At 34.5% G+C, this 19,439-nt stretch overlaps 1 protein-coding gene across 1 annotated transcript; it reads right to left on the bottom strand.

Moving 5' to 3' along the window:
* Positions 1 to 7,215: 7,215 nt before the first annotated feature.
* Positions 7,216 to 16,675, bottom strand: LOC130997421 (homeobox-DDT domain protein RLT3). Its single transcript, XM_057922733.1, has 16 exons — positions 16,194 to 16,675; positions 15,099 to 15,148; positions 14,670 to 14,981; positions 14,456 to 14,512; positions 14,154 to 14,367; positions 13,887 to 13,987; positions 13,004 to 13,090; positions 12,764 to 12,895; positions 11,405 to 11,545; positions 10,695 to 10,817; positions 10,124 to 10,570; positions 9,400 to 9,798; positions 8,712 to 9,320; positions 8,207 to 8,311; positions 7,887 to 8,115; positions 7,216 to 7,601 (listed from the first exon to the last, which is right to left on the bottom strand). Exons 1-15 carry the CDS (start codon positions 16,462 to 16,464, stop codon positions 7,894 to 7,896), a joined length of 3,270 nt encoding a protein of 1,089 aa, XP_057778716.1. The 5' UTR covers positions 16,465 to 16,675; the 3' UTR covers positions 7,216 to 7,601; positions 7,887 to 7,893.
* Positions 16,676 to 19,439: the final 2,764 nt, after the last annotated feature.

Genomic DNA, 19,439 nt, shown 5'->3' with positions numbered 1-19,439 from the left:
TATCCCTATAGGGCGGTGTCACTGGCTTCACCATTCAAAAAACATATACTTTTTCCGTCCGTGAAAATATGATCCAAGGGTGACAAATTTTAAGAAAAATTTATGTTTATTTAGTGAGTGGAAAAAGAGACAAATTTAAAAAAAAGTGGAAAAAGGTTGGTGAGTGGAGAAAAGATTACAAGTTAGTGAGTAGAGAAAATGGTCAACAAATTAGTCAAATCATTATTAAAACTAATTAGGATATATTTTTGTGGACTGATCGAAATGACTAATTAGATCATATATTCGTCGATGGAGGGAGTATATATTAATTCTCAACTCAACTTACCATTGAAACCCTAATCTCCGTTTTTGAATACCAAACATATCTATCTATCTATCTTCTATTATTAATTAATATATTAAAGAATTACATGTTGAAGAGCTCACAACCATTCTGTATCTTTGGTGGCACTCTAGAATCTTAGATTTCTAATTTTCTAAATCCTTCATTTCATGCCTCTTAAATCCAAAAAAAATATAAACAAAATATAATCATAACCGTTATTTTTAATACATTTAATATCAATAACTATTTCCTTCAAATTTTTCATAGAAAGTCAAATGTTTATATAATGCAATGTAATTAATGGCTGGAACAAAAAGTAAGGCACCATATAGTAAACCCCATCTTCACAAGTCACACCTCTTATCCCACATTGATTTCTAATTAAACTCCATCTTGACTAAAGTCTATATAAATACTTGTGTGTAGTATGTCATCCTTTATATTTTTGCAGCGTCAATTTAATTTGGTCAATTAATTTTTAGTTGGCCAAATAAATAGTTATATTCTTATTAATAATAAATTTAATATATGTAATATTACTTTGGTCAATATAAATTTATTGAATAATGTGAGTCGATATGTTAAAATAATTACGTAATAAACTACATTTTTCTTATGTAATTTATATTATTAATTCTATAATCAACATTTGACTTTACTATATTTTAGCAAATGTAAAATCTATATAGAATTTGATTTATAACAATAAAATAATGCAATTTGAATCTCATATTGATTTATTGTACATTTTTCAGTTCATAACCTAAATGAAAGTATATGTTTTATGCAATTTTTATTAAACAAATTTTGAATACCATATCTTTTTTTTTTCATAAACTTTACAAATTAAAAATGTAAATTGAATAATATATTTTGTAATATTCTAATCTATAAAAATGTTGCAATTTAAATCTCACATAGTATATAAGTTTACGTAAAGCAATTCAATATTTGTAAGTGTATTCTATCAATGATAAGCATATTAAAATTTATACGTTGGCTGAATTATTATTAGTCAAATTAAAATTTTATTTTGATTAAAAAATAACTATTTATTGGCCAACTAATTAATTAATTAGTCAAATTATCTTATTCTAAAGAGGATGTTTAGTTGGCCAATAAATAGTTTTATATTTAATATAGATCAAATAATTAAGTTTTGTTATTTATTATACAAACAAATCAACCAACTACAATACGAATTAATTATTATATTGATTTTTTTAGAACTAAATATGTTACTTTATTTAACTGGATTAACCAATAACCGGATTAAAAATTTCAATTATTTGAAGTAGGTTCGAGAGAAATTCAATTTGATGTAAATGTGGAATCTCTAAATGTTAGTTATTTAATTCAATTTTAAAAGAATGGCGAGTTTACCACAGTACTAGCATTGAGAAACCTTAAAATTCTAATTATCTGTTAAACTTAAACATAAGATGATTTTCTACATACTAATATTAATATATAAAGTAAATTAAAATATACTCCCTTCGTCCCTGAAATAAGTTCCTCTTTTTCCTTTTTGGGACGTCCCCCAAATAAGTTCATCTTTCTTTCTTTCCATTTTTGAACAACTACCCCACCACTAATAATACTTTATTTATTCTTACTTTTTACTTTTTCACCACTCGCAATACTAATTATAACACTTTTTCATCTTTTCACCACCCCCAATACTAATTATAACATATCTTTTTCCACTATCAATACACTTTACCACTTTTCCTTAAAACTCGTGCCGTCCCCAAAGAGGAACTTATTTTGGGGACGGAGGGAGTAGTAAAATTTGGCTTAATTTATTTAAAACTAATTTATCTTGATATGCTTGCATAAGATTTTTATTTATTCAATGTTACAAAGTTATCTTTTGTATTAAATTAATGACAATATAAATTGACGAATTGATTTGTAAGCATTTCCGCTAGGTATATGTTTTTTTATAACTCTAAACGAGATGAGTCTCAAAATTAAATTTTGATCTTTCAAACTCCAGACGATATAATGTTAAAAAGTTTGAGGTGATCTATCAAATTTCATACGAGATGTACTTAAAAGTCGATTTTGCTCCAAACAATATGATTCTGATAAGTTAGAAGTGGTTTGCGAAACTTCAAACGGAATGATGTTTATAACTAAATTCCGATCCTTTAAACTTCAAATGAGATACTCACCTGCTGTCTTCAAACTCCAAATGAGTGATGCTTAGAGCTCAGTTCTGGCCTTCAAACTATGGACGAGATGATGGTTACAAGTTTGTTATAGTCTTTCAAGCTCTACACGAGATGATGCTCACAAGTCAGTTATAGTCTTACAAGTATTTTGCTCTAAACAATATGATGCTCACAAATTAAAAGTGATTTGTTAAGCTCCAAGCAAAATGATGCTCATAACATAATTTCGGCCTTTGAAGCTTCAAATGAGATAATGCTTAACACTCAGCTTCGGTCATACAAGCTCCAAATGAGTGATGCGTTGTAACTTAAAACACCTAAGTTGACTCGCAAGAGGACGAGGTCCATTTTAGCGTAGTAAGTTAACCCAAGTCGATTATCAAGGAAAGCTAAACAGGGAGACTACTTGTACTACACACAGAAAGAAGAAGAGAGGAAGTCCTAAACATTCTAATCACAAATTGGGTCTGTCTTTTAACTCTACTGATCATCAAACGTAAATCTTAAAATTAATTCTAAGGAAAAGATAAATACATAAATTACTGAATGCATATAATCCTACAACAGAATATAACCTTATTTTTAAGCGTAAAGTTATAAGCAGAAAAGAACTGAAATATCAATGTGTTCACTCTAATTCAAAAACCTAATTTCAGTCTAAGAGAATCCTAAGAAATTAAATCACAGGAAACGCAGAAAATAAATGCAGAATAACCATAACCATAATTACACATACTTAAATTCATTATTAAATCATAAATCAAAGATTAAACGAAAAGTCACAAAAACAAGAGAAAATCTAACAAATTCTAGAATATAAATCACACTACCAAGCAAAAATCCAACAACCGAAATCTGAAAATCACAATCTCCAAATCATATTTTTCAATCCTAAAGCATCAGGAAATTTCCCAAGAAAAGCTAGAAAACTATGGAACCAAGTCTAAACTCTAATGTGTAATCGCCCGCTCTTTATGTTTCTTCCATCCTTTTTAATTAAAAACACGAAACTGCTCCAAAAAGACGCATACGGAGGCCGCAGGGGATCGGAGGCCGCAGAGGTGTGGCTACGCAGAAAGTGGCTGCGGGCGCAGGAGGGGCTGCGAGCGCAGGGCTCGGTGGGCACTGCTAGGCTGCGGCCTCCGTGCTCCAATCCTTGACCTTACTTCTACACTTTCCATCCTCTCCAATCTCTTCCAAGATTACTCCACAATTATTATCTTCCATCACAGTCCTGCGAATGCACCAAGATAAGCTCAAAAATGTTCAATCAAGAGCACGAACATGCCCCAACAATAATATAAATATGCACAAAATTGTAGCAAAATATGCATAAACATGATTATTATAACTCAACTTTGGTCCATCGAACTATAGACGAGATGATGCTCACAAGTCAGTTATAGTCTTCAAGCTCCACACGAAATGATGCTCACAAGTCAGTTATGGTCTAACGAGTTCCGAATGAGATGTTGCTCACAACTCAGGTTTTATCTTTCAAGTTGAAGATGAGATAATACTCATAAGCCAAATCTCATATAACAAGTTTCAGATAAGATAATAATAATTAGTTCGACGTACAAAAGTCAAATGTGATATTTCAAGTTACATACAAGATGATGCTCGAAAGTCTTGTAAAGTTTGGATGAGACAATGTTCATATATAAGATGGTTTTCCTATATTCGATTAACAGAAAATACAATGTGTCAATCTTTCATCATATCCTATGTTAAATTTACCTAAATATTTTTCTTCTTGTTTTTATAAAATCTCCAACCTCACATCAACTTTTTATATTATTTCATTAGATAAAGATTTATATTAAAAGACAATCTATTTTAACTCTCAACAAAAAATTAACATATAACTGATGAAAATTGTTAAGATTATTATAGCTTGAACTGTACTAGCAATTTATTTTAAGCAAATAAAATTGAAATTTAAAAATAGTTTATATAAAAACCATTTCATATGCTATAATGAAAAATAATGTACAAAATTTTCCGTCGAAATTCGTCGGGTTACATACTAGTTGTCTAACAAAAGCTTCCACGACATATTCTGGCTTTTGCTAGAATTCGCTTAAGTTGTCCCTACCATTTAAGAGCATCTTTTCCACTATGAGGCTCTTTACACTTGATCTTTCAAAATTTATTTTTTATTTTATTTTTATTTTAAAATTAGAAAAACAACATAAATTTCATTAAAATTAAAAGGGTTAATGACCGCAAAATACATAAACTTTGCCCAAATTTGCATTTTCACATCACCTTTTAATTTAGCCCCATAATACATAAACTTTTGATTTAATTGAAATGTGCACATCGCGTTATCCACTACCGAAGTTGAAGGTGACGTGTCTTCCGGAGATGTATACGTGGACGCACCGACGGTCATGTAAAACGACGTCGTTTTGTCAAACCTTTTTAAAACAAAAAACGTTGTCGTTTACACCCCTATCGATCTATTTTCTCACATTCTTCGCTGAGACAGACCAGCAAGGGATCGACCGTCACTGTGCTGAAGTTCCGGCGAGGAGCCTCTCTCCCTCTCCACTCTCGCTGAACACCAGAAACCCTTTTTCTCTCTATCTGCAACTTTCTTCCTCGAATTCGGCGGCGACTCGCTGCTGCCAGCCACCACAACATTCAACTAACATTTATTCTCGCAGAAGGGAAAATCCCCAGATTTGTAAATCTCCCGTCCTCAAATTCAGCCGTTGTCATCGCCCCTCTCGCCCTCCTCGTTCCCAGCTACAATTTGATAGACTGCCACCGCCGTGAACCTGCTGCTGCCAACGGCAATCCAACATTCGACTAACATCACAACGCCAACCACCACAACATTAGCCACCACAATATTTTTCTCGCAGAAGGGGAAATCCCCAGATCTATAAATCTCTCGTCCCCAGATCCTGCCGCTGTCGTCGCCCCTCTCGCCCTCCTCGTTCCTGGCTACAATTCGACAGACCGCCACCGTCGTGAACCTGCTCAGCCCCTTACTCATCTCGGCTGACGCCTTGCAGAAAAGCTGCCAACGCCGCCCTCTCTTTCCTTCATTTTATCTCCTTCATCCTATCTCCTACATGCCACTGTGTTAAAAATGTCACGCGTACTGCCACATAACTCTAATAATAGTCTACGTCATTTCCGGTCAACGTTAATTTTAATCGGATTTCTCATCGTGTGTACATTTCAATTAAATTAAAAGTTTATGTATTGTGGAGCTAAATTAAATGATCATGTGCAAAATGCAAATTTAGACAAAATTCTTGTATTTTGCTGCAATTACCCAAATTAAAAATTCAAAATTATATTAATATAAAAAAAGATGCAATAATTTAAAAATCACTACAATAATTTTCATTTCTATTTTATCCTTATTTTCAATGCATTTGTAGATTAAAATAAATATTGAATTTTACAACAAATGATTATAAAAAGTAATAATTGAAAAATGAAATTGAAAATTAGAATTAAAATTATTTAGCTACATTGAGTTGATTGTGTATTGAATCTCAGTTCCAAAAGTGTATGCAATGTGCATGCTCTATAAAGAGAGAAGCTACATTAAATTGATTTTCTATTGAATCTCAAATCGAAAAGTGTCTGCTTCTCTACAATGTGTAGTGCATTATAAAAAAAATGCTACATTAAGTTGATTTTGTATTGAATGTCACATCGAAAAGTGTAGGTTTCTCTACAATGTTTTGGGTGTGTGCATCGCGTGCGATGATTACATACATATCCTCTATAATGTGCAATACAGTATAAAAAATGAAGTTATATTTAGTTAAAATTAAATTAAAATTAAAATATTATGTTTAATTTAAACTATTGTTTTATTTTTTATTGGTGCGTGCATCACACACACTTTTCTCTCTCTTCTAGACACCGAACTCACAGAAACGGGCCGAGGTGCATGCCCCCCACTCGGCAACGATACGGGGCTTGCGCAAGCCGAGCGCGAGTCCCGTTGTAAATGCTCTAACATGTGCTCATCTCTTCTTTACATTGATGTATACTTTCACTTACAAACAAGAATCTTATTTAATTTATATATATATTTGTTTAAAAAAAAAATCTTATTGCACCCATTAAGCTAAAAAAAAGGAAGGGGATTATGTCCTCGATTTTTAATATTTTCTAAAAGATATCCTCAACTTATATTTTCACGTAAAAAATTCTTGACTTTGAAAAGAAATTGATTTGTCATATCTTACCAAATTTGACGATAGGATAATAAGTCGCCTAGCTAGAATTTACATTATTCAATACTCCTTTGTCCACTAAATATAGTCCTAAAAAAGAACGACGTGAATTTTAATAAAAATAATTTTATATATTGTAAATAGAGAAGAAATCTCACTTATAAAATAATATTAATAATGATAATTAATTAAATTATGAGTGAAAATTAAAGCCCATCATGCAATAGAAAGATTTTAAAAATGAAAGAAGACTAATTTTTTTGAAGATCCCAAAATGACAAAAATTGACTAATTTTTATAGGTAGAAGCAGTATAAAATTACAGAAAAAAAAACCTTAAACCTTGAGAATTCAACGAGGTGACTCCATCACTCGATTTAATAAGGCATAAATCATTTTTTTTTCTTTAAAATTGAAAGTTTTTGAAGTGAACACAAGTTGGGGACGTTTTCTAAAAATTATTGAAAGTTAGAATACGAACTATGATCAACTCAAATAGAAAAAGAACGGAAACAATGCACTAACAGATATTACTAAAAACACTGTGAAACCAACAACCTTTATTTATTTACAAGCAGTAAGGTTCCTCACAGAGATGAATGAACGATCAAAATTTGTGTAAAAACTAAATGATTCCATCCCGCCTACTGATTGATATATCACTGGAATATAACTGAACCTCAGCCCCAAACCAAAAGGCATTCTGTTTCTCTTTAGAATGGAAGAATGCCTGCAGCTGCTTCAACCTCGAGCAGGTGGGGATCATCTCGAGCAGGCAGAGATCATCGTGCTTGGGCTTAAAGGTCTTGAGGAAGTTTATAATTCTTCCATTTCTCATTTCACTTTTCCAGGGCCACGGGAGGTCTATACTTAGAGAAACGAGTACCTGATTCCAGAGACAATTTTATTGTAAGAGGGAAAGAAAATAAATTAGAAGATTGATGCATGATTGATGTAATTTAGCAAGAAAATATGGTTAATATTAATAACAGTAGCAGTATTATTTATTTGGAATTATCACATTACCTACTTATCATTTATCAACAGAAGAAATTAGTACAGAACAAGGCAACATGTGACTCGAAGAATGGGATAAAGACAATAATGTGAGAAGAAAATGCAAGACTGCATACTTATTGAGGTAGATGTCAAAATTGAGACAACTGCATACCTTTCTCTCAGTTAGCAATTAGTGATTTATCCACAGAATGACCAGTTTCCACATGAGAGCGAGAGGCCACCAATAAATCCAATTTTACCAACCAAAGTGCAATTGCAGAATATGTTTGCGGCACGGCTGAAAAGTTGGAAATTATTTTATCGGGGGAGCAATAGGAATCGGTACCGCTGTTTTGATAAAACCAGTCTTCATTGATAGCATTTACAAAGTCAGCCAAGACCTAAATAATAGGAAAAAGAAAAATTATGAACTGGGCACCGACCTCAGAATAAATAAATAATAAACACAATGATGAAGTCCATATACAGTACCTGTAGAAACTCTCTTAAACTGGAGACTCGTCGCAACCTATTGACCCACAAATTATGAGCAGACTTTTTCCAAGACACCATCAAGGCATCTTCTGGGATAGCCGACTGCAAGAAGTTGAATACAATATCAGATATTAATCTAATAAGTCATCACAAGAGTCCAAAAACAGGATTTTTCATCTATAAACAGGATGACTCAGCTCATCCATCTAAATAAAATCTTTTATAGTTTCTTATCTAAAAAAAAGAAAAGTAATGTAATAAATCTCATAATGCAGATTTCAAAAAAAAAAAATCTCATAATGTAATATGATCAGTTTTAGTGCAAACATTGAGAAATTTCGTGTTAAGCAGTCAAAAAGGCATATGAAATCCTGCAATAAATATGTCAACAGTAGGCACAAAATAAAAAAACCGTAGGAAACTAACATGACGAGAACATAATCTTCCCGTTGTACCAATGCACCTAAAGTGTGAACAGAATTTTTTATTCATGGCACCCCACCTCAATTGCAAAGATTGCAGCTTTGAGTGCCTGCAATTGGGAAGGTAGAGCTCTCTGCCTTCGGCAACTTTTAACATCAATCCTTGCCTGGCAAGTTGCAGAATGAATAGCATATCTTTCCTCTTGATCAAAATCAATCTCAAACGTCATATGACAGAATCTACAGTGCTTTTCGTCTCTCCAGTAGAGGTCCTGACATTGATCACATCTTCTGAGTGAATCAAGGTATGCCTTCTGGCCATTTTTAACGCTGTTTAGTTCTGAGTAAAACGACTTCCATATCCGGGCACCAAAAGCTTGGGAATCGTCAGATTTTTCAACTAGCCTTTCTCCTTTCTTCCCAGCTTCTACAGCTGCAGTGCCAATAGAACCAGGAAGTTCATTTTGCATTTCCCCGAAGCTAGAACGGTTGTCTACGTCAGACACCGGAGAGGAGCTATCTTCCCTACAAGTATTTAATTCAGACTGGGGCAGATGACAATTTTCACTATCAATTGGTGCACTGGACATTGTTTGGTTCAGAATTGCTTCTCGTATTTCCAAGGAAGCTAGAAGGCGAGCCTCCCGGGCACCCCTTTGGTCTAAAGTAGACAACAATGAATACAAAGCCTACAAAGAGAAGGGTAACGAGTTAATGTTGTGAACAAACCAACAGTGACTAAATGTATATAAGGAAAGTCATAGTGACCTCTTTAGTGTCAATCATTTCCCAGTGACCGTCTTCTGAAGACTCAAAGTAAATCCTCCTGTGTCCAGGATCAAATTCATCACAAGGGCCCAAGAATATCCAGTATCTGTTGTACCTACGATCAGAGCCAAGGTAGATAGACTGCATAGGATGTAAAAATTCCTCTGCTTCCACTTGGTCTGCAATGTTTATCATGTTCGCATGCTTCCCCATGCCATCAATCTTTGACATAAGAACCAAAGAATCAATCGGGTCTGGTGTATTTATGTCGAGTCCACTAGATCTTTGTTGCAAACCACAACTTAATGCCACAGGCTTCACTGTTGATCTCTTTATTTTAGCACCAGAACCATAATGATTGATATTTGGAGGACATGCTGCGCTTGAGGTCAAGGGATCCTGGAATTTTATGCAAATGAAACATCAATAACTTGAATATATATCTGGTGAAGTCCAATATTTTATAAATAAAAGATGTTAGAATGACTAGTTTATAACAACAAGCAGTAGCCATGTAACTTTTTCCTGTCTTAATTAACTATATTTTTTTTTATCTTCAGCTTAATGTGTATGATTTCAATTATAAGTTTCAGAAGCCTGCTCTTTTGAGAGAGACAACTACCAAAAAACCCAGTCGAAAAAGGATGTGATCCTACGCCCCTAATAATTTAGGGTAACTTCATAAGGATAAGAGGATAATTAATTATACAATAATAGGGACTACCTCCATTCTGATGCTGCATCCAGCGCGAATTAGATCAATCAACGCTGTTAAGGCATTGAGCTTCTCTTCTATGCTTAAGTCTGAGTATTCACCCTCCATCAGTCCTAATAGCCACACTTCTCCAGGATGGCTCTCATCAATCTCATTGTATACAGTCGGAAGGTTACTGTTTGATTTACTAACATCAGTTTTGGAGAGACTGGTATCCCTAGACTCGTAGTCAGAATCATTTGCATCATTTCCACCAGTAACTTCAGAAACATCATCTCCACACCCTGAATCATCAGAATCAGATCGAAAATCTTCAGATTCTTTTTCAACAGTGTGGATCCGCAAACGATATCCCGACATGGAGATCCTTTCAAACAATGTTATATCACTGGAGAGAGCTGAGATGATCAAATTCTCCAAGTCTTGGACTGTATCCGTGAGGTTTAAATCAACAATCTACACAGAAAAAGGAACACTCACAGCTAAGTTCTACCTTTTAATATCTGAAGTTGCTGTAATTTCTTTTTTTCTTTTTTCCAATAGGATGTTGCTAAACATTTTGTATATGATAAGAACTTACACTTGAAGATTTTGCCAACTCAGAGGCTTCCAATCCATTATTTCCTCGGGTCAACAAAATACTGAATAATTCTCCCTTCAATGTCCCAGGACTTAAGCCATACTTATCCATGACATTGCCTTCCTAGAAAACAAGAAACAAATACAATGAGTTTGTTGCATCACATTATATGCCCCTTACCAACTGGATCAGCCGAGATCCTGCTTACAAAATACAAGCTATAAAAGCTACACATCTCTTGCACTAGGAACAGTATCTGTTTCTTGCAAACTATAAGATGCATTGAACATTTTGTACATAGGTCTTGTGTCTCGTATTTCAAAACAGAAAAGGGATGGGGATTCCCATGATGTCATCTTTTGATAGAACAAAACTTCATGAATGACATGAGAGATCACAAAACAGAAACAAAAATCATGTTCATCGGAAAACCGAATACCTTACAGCACGCTACTTTCCTTGTCATATTAAGCTTAGAACCAAAACAAGCTATAAAAGCTACACATCTCTTGCACTAGGAACAGTATCTGTTTCTTGCAAACTATAAGATGCATTGCACATTTTGTACATAGGTCTTGTGTCTCGTATTTCAAAACAGAAAAGGGATGGGGATTCCCATGATGTCATCTTTTGATAGAACAAAACTTCATGAATGACATGAGAGATCACAAAACAGAAACAAAAATCATGTTCATCGGAAAACCGAATACCTTACAGCACGCTACTTTCCTTGTCATATTAAGCTTAGAACCAAAACCAGCTGCAGTCAACACCTGACGTAATATTTCTATCCATGTCAGGAGGTTCAGTGACTTCTGCCAGAACTCCAAAACCACACTATGATGTTCAAGCTGCAAAACCCAAGTTTAAAAAGTTAAAACAGCAATGTAAAATACAAATTCCTTGCATAAACATATTTTCTAGGTGATCAATGACAATTGTAATTAATTGCTATATTAACTGCGACAAGGCATATTTTTGAAAGAATATCTATGAAATTTAGAGATCCCTAAACAACTAGCCTGGTGGATCAAGATTATAATAGTTTCCACCAATTGTAGCATAAATACAACTGCGCTCACATGTGCATATCTACAAAACTCCTGAAAGGCATCTGGCAGAGAAGCTTGGAAGAGAATGAAAAGCATGTCAGTGTTCTTTACCGCAATAGTGTTTGTAGTTAACAATTAGCAAACTATGGAGGTATTGGATTACTACCAAACAATTCCTCAAACAAATCGGTTTCCAGTTTCCAGATTCAAATTTACTGTAGTCAAATTCATCAACAGCATTCTCTGAAATAGTTTAGAACAAATCAATCAAATTAACACTAGATTAAAAATGCCATTTTCTTATAAGACATCAAAAATTAATGTTTTGCTGAGGATACGATCTTTGGAAAGAAATCCTTCATGCAACTCTAACCTATGAATCCTGAAATCATGTAATGCTTGAAGTTAAATAGTCTTCCGCATCTCCCCACCCAAAGAAAATACTATATAAAACACACACTCGAGAAAGGACATAAATTTAACACAATTCCAGCAAGATATACCATAACTACATAAACCTTTAACTTCACACAATTATTTGACCAGGCTCATTATGTTACCAAATGCATTACTTGTGCTCATAGTAAATCGTTAAGACACTCCACATCAGATGTATGGTAATGCCAAGCATAAATGTTCTTATCTATATCTAAGAGGACTTAGTATACTTGTCCTAAACAATGAGAACTAGGTTAAAATCAATTTTATACAACTTCTTCTGATTCCAACTTTTCTTTTTATTACCTGAATGAGACTTGAACTTCATCATATAGGAAATTCCATTAGAAAACAACGTCGAAACTATTAAGAATGAACACTCAATATGCTAACAAAAAGTTAAACCTTATTTTTTTGTATATACAGAAGACCAAAGATCATTGGATATCACCAATATAACGATAGAGATTAGAGAGTCATAGAACAATCTCCAACCTGTTCTGCTACTATCATCAGACTGAAGTATGACAAACACAAGATCTACCACTTTAATTGTACCTTGACTTAAGACATACTCACCGAATGAATCAACTCCAAATATTTGCCATTTTTGCTAGCATGAGAGAAAAATCCTCTATTTATCTCCTTGTCAATATCTGAAAAAAGTAGGCTGAGGAGGGCCTCATGCACTAGACCAAGCAACAAAGAATCCTGAAGCCAGAAAGAGGAGGATGAAACCAAGAAGCCAAAAGAAACGCCAACAAACATATATAAATATATGACACATAATGCAGATGATCCGGCAACAATCTAAGTTACCTTATCATGAAACGATCGTGCAAACTCATCTAAGGTGAACGAACGTGTGCCAATTGTTGCAGCGTACGTACAAATAAAATGGAATACCTTCAATAAACAAACACAAGAAAAATAGAAAAACTTAGCATCTAACACATATGAGAATATGTTAATGGAATTAACAAACTAAAAATAACTGGAAATTTAATTAATAAATGAAGAAAAGATTAATACACTGATTCTGCTTTACAGTTCTCCAACTATAAATCAACAAATATACAAATATAGGAAGATAGTAATGAGTGCAGATGCTACTGATCAAGGAAATAAGGTGATTGTGTGCGTGTGTTGGCCTAACAGTAGGTGGTTAATGCCCAAGGCCTGGGGTCCTGGGTTTGAGTACACTGTCGTACGGTCTTTAAATTTCTTTATTTACTTATGTAATTTATCAAAAAAAAAAGGAAATAAGGTGATAAAATCTGAAAGACAAAACACAGATATTTCCTCCATCATGTTTATATATGTCGATTTGAACCAGAAAGTGAAGGAAAATTTTCAGATGGAAGCTGAACAAGTGGGAGTTTTGTGTATTTGTTGCTCTTGAAAGTAATGGTTTGGAATTAAAGATCATCATTGCTTTAAGTTGAAAGTAAAAAGGTAAAAAACTTTATTTAAGTAAAAAAGTAGCCTTATTTTGAGAAAAGAACAGAACTGACAAGTTGGGGCAGGGGGAGCATGAGTGACAAGGTTCATTGAAAATATCCAATGTTATGAGACCACATATAGGAATAGGGTAAACATATTATTTCTTATAACGGAAAAAGGGACTTGATATCCACTCAGCCTGCATCTAGAGTAGCTAAATGCATTATCAAATCACGAAGACTTGTTCTTGTTCAAATACCTTAAAGAGTTTGTTTACTAGTTCTGGCGAGGAAGCCCATGGTTGTATTGACAAAGGTAGCTTCATTGCGACAGAACTTGGAGGGAACTTGGCAAGCAAGTCTGTCAACATACAGAAAATTATTAAGAGGATTAGTAAGAGTGCCCACCAGGTAAGTCCAGTCAATAAGTTCATATACTAAAACAATGATTCATACAGATAACTCCAACGTATAGGAAAGAAGGAACTATAAAAGTAAAGTAAAGAGTAAACTACAGAACATTTGACCTTTGCAAAGGGAGCAACCATGAGAACCACTGGTTGTAAAATGAGCTGAACAAGATAACGGATTTGGTCCTACTTGTAATTCTCTAAGTTCCAGTTCCTCGTCATCTAGTAATGTTGCAAATTCTGTGTTTTCTATACAATTCATTTCTTCAAGAGCAAGTTCACATTTTTCCTTGTGAGGCTTCTTCCGCTTCAGGATTTTCTGGGGTTCCACCTGCAATCATAGCATGGCAAGCAAAACATTTAAAAAATCCCTTACCAAAACATAATCTTGCATATAAAAAAGCTGAGGCAAACTTCACCTTTTTACATCTCAATGAAGCCTTCCTTTTAGCCCTTTCTCTGTTTGCCAATTTTTTCTACACAAGGAACAACAGAATTAAATTTCAATTTTCAAATAAGTGAAGCAGCAAAATTGATAGAGAAAATAGTTGTGTGGATTGAGCTAGCTTTACTGGTAACAGAAGAGATATATAGTTTAGCCAAATAACTGAAACAGAGGATTGGAGAGCAAACCAGAATAGACTCTCGTGGCTGTGCTCGTTTCTTCTTCTTTTGAATGACACTCCCACTGCTACAAGCACCATATTGCAAATCTCTTGCACCAGGATTTGTACCTCGGCCTATCATCATCAAACCTTTGCCAATGCCATATTTATTTCTTCGAACACTGTCTTTAGTCATTAAACCTTTCCCCATGCCATATTTCTTTACTGGACCACCATGTGCAGTCATTGGGCCTTTCCCCATGCCATGCCTCTGAACATGTGGACTGCCCTCACAACAAGTTTCGTAGTCTGACATGGCATCATTGGCATGCATGGAAACCTAACATGAAAACGAAATCAGGGAGCATAAAGTGTTCAAATACTTTATGCAATATCCAAAAAACAAAAAACAAAAAGAAAAGAATGAAAATAAACAGCTAGTTTATGAATTTGGTACCTTTCTTCTTTTATAAAGTCGATTCTCTTCTAGATGAGACCTTCTGGGACCTGGTCATCAGAGTGCAATTATCAAGAACAAGATCTTAACTACATGTGATGCATGCTAATTAACATAAAAGAGAGATAATGAAATGCAAAGCACATATTGACTGCCACGGTTTTGCTCTTTCGAGTTCCTGGATTTCACCTTACTAAAATATTTATTGGCATTTTATTTGTTTATGTAAGGTAGGAGATAAGGAATGTTGCTTCAGTTTTCCTTTTAACTGGTTGTACTTGTGCTTGTGCACACATATTGGAGCAAATTTAGGATACCACCATGGAGATGCAAAAGATCTAGAAAACCAAACTAGTGAGCATTCGGCAGCAAACTTAGGAGCACGCCCTCTGAAGGAATTCCAAATGCGATACTGACTCAATACTATGTTTGGATACAAAGTCAGTAAATCTATCTTGGGCTTCCAGTAATCCAACACAACTATCTATAATGTCATTTGGTCCTAACCCCAATTCACGATGATTAAAGGCCTAATGATGACAGCTGTTTCTAGAATGTTGTAGTAACGAGCTTACAATGTCGAAATTTGAATATATAATTTTCCAAGGCGGCTTGAACTTAAAACCTAAGTAATTCGACCAAGTGACCAGAAAAAACTTGATCAGCAATATTGGTTCAATAAGAATTAACGGAGCATTCAATAGTCCTACATGAGTGAACAACTTATCCGTCTGCAGTATCCCTTTTTGCATCACCTCATGCAGAAACAGCAAATGTTGAAAGCAAGCAAAAGAGTGTAATATTTATTTCTATGTTTGGTAGCCCTGCCAAGTATTTTAGTGCTTAATTAAACGTGAAGAATCTTAACTAGGATTCAACCCTAGAGATGCACTGCATCGTATAGTTAACTCCCCAACATACTCCCTAATTTTCAAACAATTCCGCTTCAAATACAAATAACAACCACTTGAGACACTAATCGACAGAAACCCAGGACACTCAACGCTCAATCAACGGAAATGAAAGCATAATCCAACTAAACAGTTCAAACTCAACATTATGCATAAAACACTAAACCACCCCTCCAATTTTTACCGCCTGGAAAAGCATTAGACGGAAGAGAATCAAATTCATCGCCGAGCGGGGGACCGTCCTTCCTGAAAATTTTGGCGAAGATATCCGCCGGAGTGTACAAAACCTCCTGCAGCCGGTGCCTGTAATCATCCTCATTCATAAATATCTGTTGATTCCGCTTGCTCTTCGTCTTCTGATCAGCAGCTCTGCTTCGCGAATTATGAATTCCTTTGCCATTTCCGAATTCCTGATTACTCCTCTGCCGATTTTTCTTTCCCTTTTTGTTTGCCATAATTAGTTTCGTTTCAAGCTTTATTGAGCTGAATTATCCATTGTAGGGGCGGTGGCGAATGAGGACTGAGGAGAGTAGCTCAGTCTCTCTCTCTCTATCTGTGTGTTTTTGTTTCTCTCTCTTAGCAAGAGTGAGAGAGCTGGGAAATGGAGGGCAGGGTTTTAACAGGTAGGGTTTTGGGTTTTTTGTTTGGGATATTTCTCCGTTTATTATCTCTTACGTCATTTCTTTGGAATATTAATTCACTTTCTATGTTTGGAAATATCTCGTGGGTCGGGTCGGTCTCGGGTTTAGTAGACAGGCTAATATTTGCCTCAACTTCTAATCGGGTCGGACCGTCACTTCTAGACAATTGCATTTTTCATTTTTTTTTGCTTCAGTTATTTTAGATTCAGGATATTATTGTGTGGTGATAACTTTCCATTCTTAGATATCATAAAACTCATTATCCAATTTAAGATCTATTATCAATTTATGTGACATTAAAATTACCATTATCAATTTAAGATTTTAAGAATCAAAATTATCTAATATAATGATGTACATTTTTTTATATAATAATAAATTTTTAAATTTTAACATTGGTATTAATTTTTTTTAATGTAATGTGACACTAAAAAGAAAGATAATTTGAATTGAATTCATGAACTCCAAAAGCACAATAAAAAGTAAGATAATATATATAGAGAGAGAAGAAAAAAAATTAAGAAAACTTTATTCAATAAATTCATTTGATTGGGTTTATAAAAAAAATTCAGTTGATTGCCAAGGATTCTGAGACATTTTGATCCCTCATTTATAGTTTTTTATGTTCGGTTCAATTTTGGAAAATTCTAAAAAATATAAAATTCTCACATATGAGAAACTTAATTTGTAATTCGTTGATTTTCGACGAAAAATTATTTTGTGTCGTAATTTAAAATTAAAAATAAGTTTATATTTGAATAGAGTTCAATTATGTGAATCGTTAGTCGTGATGGATGACGTTGAAGAGTCAAAATTAGGGGTGGTAACCGAACAGATTTCGGTTAATCGAAATCGATTAAGACAGAATTTACTAATCGATAATCGAATCGATTTTTGGTTCGATTAACCGGATATAACCGGTTTACTTCATTTTACAATATATGGACTAAATGCATTGAAATATCACATTATAGAAAGCAATATTAAAGTATGGTAAGCAAATGATGATTGCAGAATTGGACAACCATTTGTTATCACTGGGTACATGAACGGGATAACTTTTACAATGGAAATGAAATACAAAGTAGAAATTGTACTAAGAAAATAGAGGAATTAGAAAATAACAACGAGACTAAACTGAAATACAAAAATGAATGAATAAACAAAAGAAACCAATGCCGAATCGAGAGAGAGTCTAAAGCCGCAAAAAGAATTTCGCCCCGTAAGTGCTCACGGTTTGGCGATTCTTCCCCAAAGGTAAAACGGCAACGTCTCGTCTGAAGTAGCACCTCAAGTCGGACGAGCTCTGGCGAGCTGAACAAGATCGAGAACTGAGCTAAAGACGATGTGCAGAATGTCGTATGAGAGTATGCAGAATTTCAGTAAGTATGCCATGCACTAGAGACACCTATTTATAGACTCCTCATCATGAGGAGGAAATAAATCTCCATTAAGAGAGTAAAGACAGCCAGAGCTGTTACTGGATGTTACACATTCAACTTTTGAATTATAATGTTACAGAATTCAAGTGAATTCATGTTTGGACGTTTCAGCTTTTGAATTCTAAAATATTTGCTGTTGTTTCAGATTTTCAAAACTAATAGCATCTGCTGCTGCTGCAGTTTTGAAACTGATAGCATCTGCTTCAGTTTAAGTATCTGCTTCAGTTTTGGAAACTGATAGTTTCAGTTTCAGTATCTGCTTCAGTTTCGAAAATTGATAGCTTCAGTTCAGCAAAAGTATTTTGTCCAAAAGAATATAATTGGACCCAAACACCGCCCAAACCACCAATCGCCAATTGCCAAGATCCAAGATCCAAGTCCTACCGTACCCGACCCGCCCGTCCAGCGGCGGCGCGCGTGTGTGTGCGCGTGCGAGGCCATGGCCTTCATTAAGCCCACTAGCAAGCCATGAGCAATTCTATTCTTATTACATTATTTTCCTACACAACATTCAAACTTTGACATACAATATCTCACTCATCGGAAATCGGTTTTGAGACTTCAAGTATACCACGTTCATCTACTCGAGACGTAGATTAACATCCAATAATTATTTCAATTAAATAATTAATTTTTTAGATTGGTCTTAACACCAATATTTCCAACAATCCCCTACATGAGTGAGAAAGCCGTATGCAAATGTATACAAACACTTAGCTCAGTCTTATTAAGAAACAACATTGCTTTTGAAAAGGTAGTCTGTGGCTTTGAACCTACCATAGTCAATCTTATTGAGTATACTGGCGGCCTAGTGGATGTTGATACCAAGTGTTGCTTGAAGTATATCCATGCCATCAGTGATTCCCATTTGCCCTAAATATATCAGGGCTTGCTTGACCAATTCTTCATCAACTTCCAAGTTCAAATGAAGTGTGTCTGCCCTTATCAAAGCTTTTTTCTCATGTGTGGTAACTTGTAGTTGTTCTCTCCTCTTACCTTCATAATTTCGATCATACACCTATGTAAGGATAAGAAAACATTATTCAAAGTCTGGGCCAATAGTTCTTCATAATTTCGATCATACACTAAATTATCAACTGTGTTGCATGATTTCTCTGTTTGTATGGATTGTACAACCCTGAACCAGCCTAGATCATTCACATTTGTGTCTGGGCTGTTGGGTGGTTGTGGTACCAATTCAAAGTGGAACCCATCTTGGTTTGTAGCCTCTTTGAATATCTGGTATGTGTTACTTTATATGAGGTCGTGCATTGTCTTGCTGAATGTAATTATGTTTGCTTTGATTGACTGGCCATTTGGATTTTATAGCTGGTAAAATTTGCATTG

The sequence above is a fragment of the Salvia miltiorrhiza genome, chromosome 8, assembly GCF_028751815.1.
Source record: "Salvia miltiorrhiza cultivar Shanhuang (shh) chromosome 8, IMPLAD_Smil_shh, whole genome shotgun sequence".
In the NCBI taxonomy this organism is placed as follows: domain Eukaryota; kingdom Viridiplantae; phylum Streptophyta; class Magnoliopsida; order Lamiales; family Lamiaceae; genus Salvia; species Salvia miltiorrhiza.
The sequence above is the reverse complement of the archived record's forward strand: the minus strand, read 5'-3'. Positions and strand labels throughout refer to the sequence as shown.

Coding starts and splice junctions, on each gene's coding strand:
- LOC130997421 (XM_057922733.1), bottom strand. CDS start 16,464: ATGGCAAACAAAAAGGGAAAGAAAAATCGGCAGAGGAGTAATCAGGAA. Junction 14,368..14,455: donor CTTCATTGAGATGTAAAAAG/GTGAAGTTTGCC, acceptor CTATGATTGCAG/GTGGAACCCCAGAAAATCCT. Junction 8,312..8,711: donor CTGCAATCTTTGCAATTGAG/GTGGGGTGCCAT, acceptor AACTTCTTGCAG/TCGGCTATCCCAGAAGATGC.